Raw genomic sequence first — 1,955 nt, 5'->3', positions numbered from 1 at the left:
TTTCGGTGAACTGGCCGGCTGACCATGTGGCACTGAGCTTTTATACAGGAGCTTCTGGGGGAGGAGTCCTGGGCAGAGCCAAGGGAGGAGCCCCATACAACTCAAGCATTCCCAGAGCTACTCCCCCTGGAGGAGAGGTAGTGCAACTGCACTTACAATACAGACACATATATGTACAGATTACAATCCGGTGTGAATCACATTCACCACAGTAGGTTCTTTGGGGGCGAAGACAGATGCGTCAGTTGTTCGGGGAGTCCAGCGAACCATGCCCATATATTCTGTGCATGCCCGGCACTGGAGGAGTTCTAGAAGGGGGTGGCGAGGACGGTGTCGAGGGTGGTGGGATCCAGGGTCAAGCCAGGCTGGGGACTCGCGATATTTGGGGTTGGGGTGGAGCCGGGAGTGCAGGAGGCGAAAGAGGCCAATGTCTTGGCCTTTGCGTCCCTAGTAGCCCGGCGGAGGATCTTGCTGCAGTGGAAAGATGCGGGACCTCCGTGTGTGCAGACCAGGGTTAATGACATGGCGGGATTCATTAAGTTGGAGAGGGTCAAGTTCGCCCTGAGGGGGTCGGTACAAGGGTTCTTTAGGAGGTGGCAGCCTTTCCTCGACTTTCTGGCTCAACGATAAGGTACTGGGTCAGCAGCAGCAACCGGGGGGGGGGGGGGGGGGGGAAGGGGGATAGTGTTTAAGTTAATTTGCTTATTGTTAATTTATTTTGTTGTTTATTGGGGTGGGGGGGTTTGTTATATGCGTTGTTACGGGTGCCGGGGGCGTTTATTATTATTATTGTTGATATATATTTTTCAAAAAATTCCAATAAAAATTATTTTTTTAAAGAAAAATACATTGGTCCAGTCGCATTGGGTAACCAGAGGATACAGGTGGCCAGTGTAGATAGAATTTGTGATGGGCGCAGGCTTGGAGGTGGAAGGGCCTCGTTCCTGTGCTGAATTGTTGACACAAAGGTTGTTGTAAATAATGTTTATTTAATGGATTTGTGAGAATTTACAGCAGATACGCGGCAGCCCACAAACAGAAAATTGCTGAAATGACCTTGAGAGCCGCTTGTTGATAGGTGTAAACTGAGAGGGGCTGGCATCACCCACAGTGTCTTCCTCTGTGTACCAGCTGGTATCACCCTCAATGTCCTCTTCCCTGCATCCTCCAGTGCCACGCTCAGTGCCCGCCTTTCTGCACCATCTGGGCGAAGCGGCCGGTGACGGCCAGGGTGGTGTCCACGAACCTTTCCACGCAGCTCTGCAGACAGGCCTCGGTCCGTGAGTCAAGGCGAGAGCCCGGCTTATCCACACACTTGTCCCAACAAACGTCGGTGAAGCTGTGAACCTTCAGCTGGAGCTGAGCTTTCTGCTGCTCGGCCGCCAACATGCGCGAGAGCTCCGCGTCCCCGGCTGCGGCCGCCAGCGAGCTGCTGAACTCGGCCATCGCCACCTGTTACCGCCCGACCGCCGCCTCCTGCCTCCCGGCCGCCGCCTTCCCACCTTCACGTCAGGCTGGCCGAGTCTCGGTTACTTGACTGATGATTCCTCTTTAATTGTCGGACTAACATTACCGGGATTTAGCTTCGGGAGTGGGAATTAAATCCAGAAACTGGCTCCTTCCCGGTTTGGCTCTGTTTACATCTTATTTGCATATTTCCAGCCGTTAGCCAATTAGCTGCAGGATCGTATCCTGCCGCCTCTGTTTGGACCCTGCTGATTGGCTACTCCCCTCTGAGTCTTCATGGAACACACAGTGCAGAAGGAGGCCATTCGGCCCATAGAGTCTGCACCCACCCACTTAAGACCTCACTTCCCACCCTATCCCAGCCCATGAGCATCTCTGCCGGAGTCACTCCGTCACTGTGCATGGCATGATTCGACAAGTGAATAGCACGGTAGCATGGTGGTTAGCATAAATGCTTCACAGCTCCAGGGTCCCAGGTTCGATTCCCG

At 53.7% G+C, this 1,955-nt stretch overlaps 1 protein-coding gene across 1 annotated transcript; it reads right to left on the bottom strand.

The window, feature by feature from the left end:
* Window positions 1-960: 960 nt before the first annotated feature.
* On the bottom strand, window positions 961-1,642 carry timm8b (translocase of inner mitochondrial membrane 8 homolog B (yeast)). Its single transcript, XM_038783917.1, has one exon. The coding sequence runs from the start codon at window positions 1,444-1,446 to the stop codon at window positions 1,180-1,182; it is 267 nt and encodes an 88-aa protein (XP_038639845.1). The 5' UTR covers window positions 1,447-1,642; the 3' UTR covers window positions 961-1,179.
* Window positions 1,643-1,955: the final 313 nt, after the last annotated feature.

Source organism: Scyliorhinus canicula, chromosome 23 (genome assembly GCF_902713615.1).
Source record: "Scyliorhinus canicula chromosome 23, sScyCan1.1, whole genome shotgun sequence".
Classification (NCBI taxonomy): Eukaryota; Metazoa; Chordata; class Chondrichthyes; order Carcharhiniformes; family Scyliorhinidae; genus Scyliorhinus; species Scyliorhinus canicula.
The sequence above is the reverse complement of the archived record's forward strand: the minus strand, read 5'-3'. Positions and strand labels throughout refer to the sequence as shown.

What these genes read in the sequence shown, in the direction of transcription:
- timm8b (XM_038783917.1), bottom strand. Translation starts at nt 1,446, where the DNA reads ATGGCCGAGTTCAGCAGCTCGCTGGCGGCCGCAGCCGGGGACGCGGAG.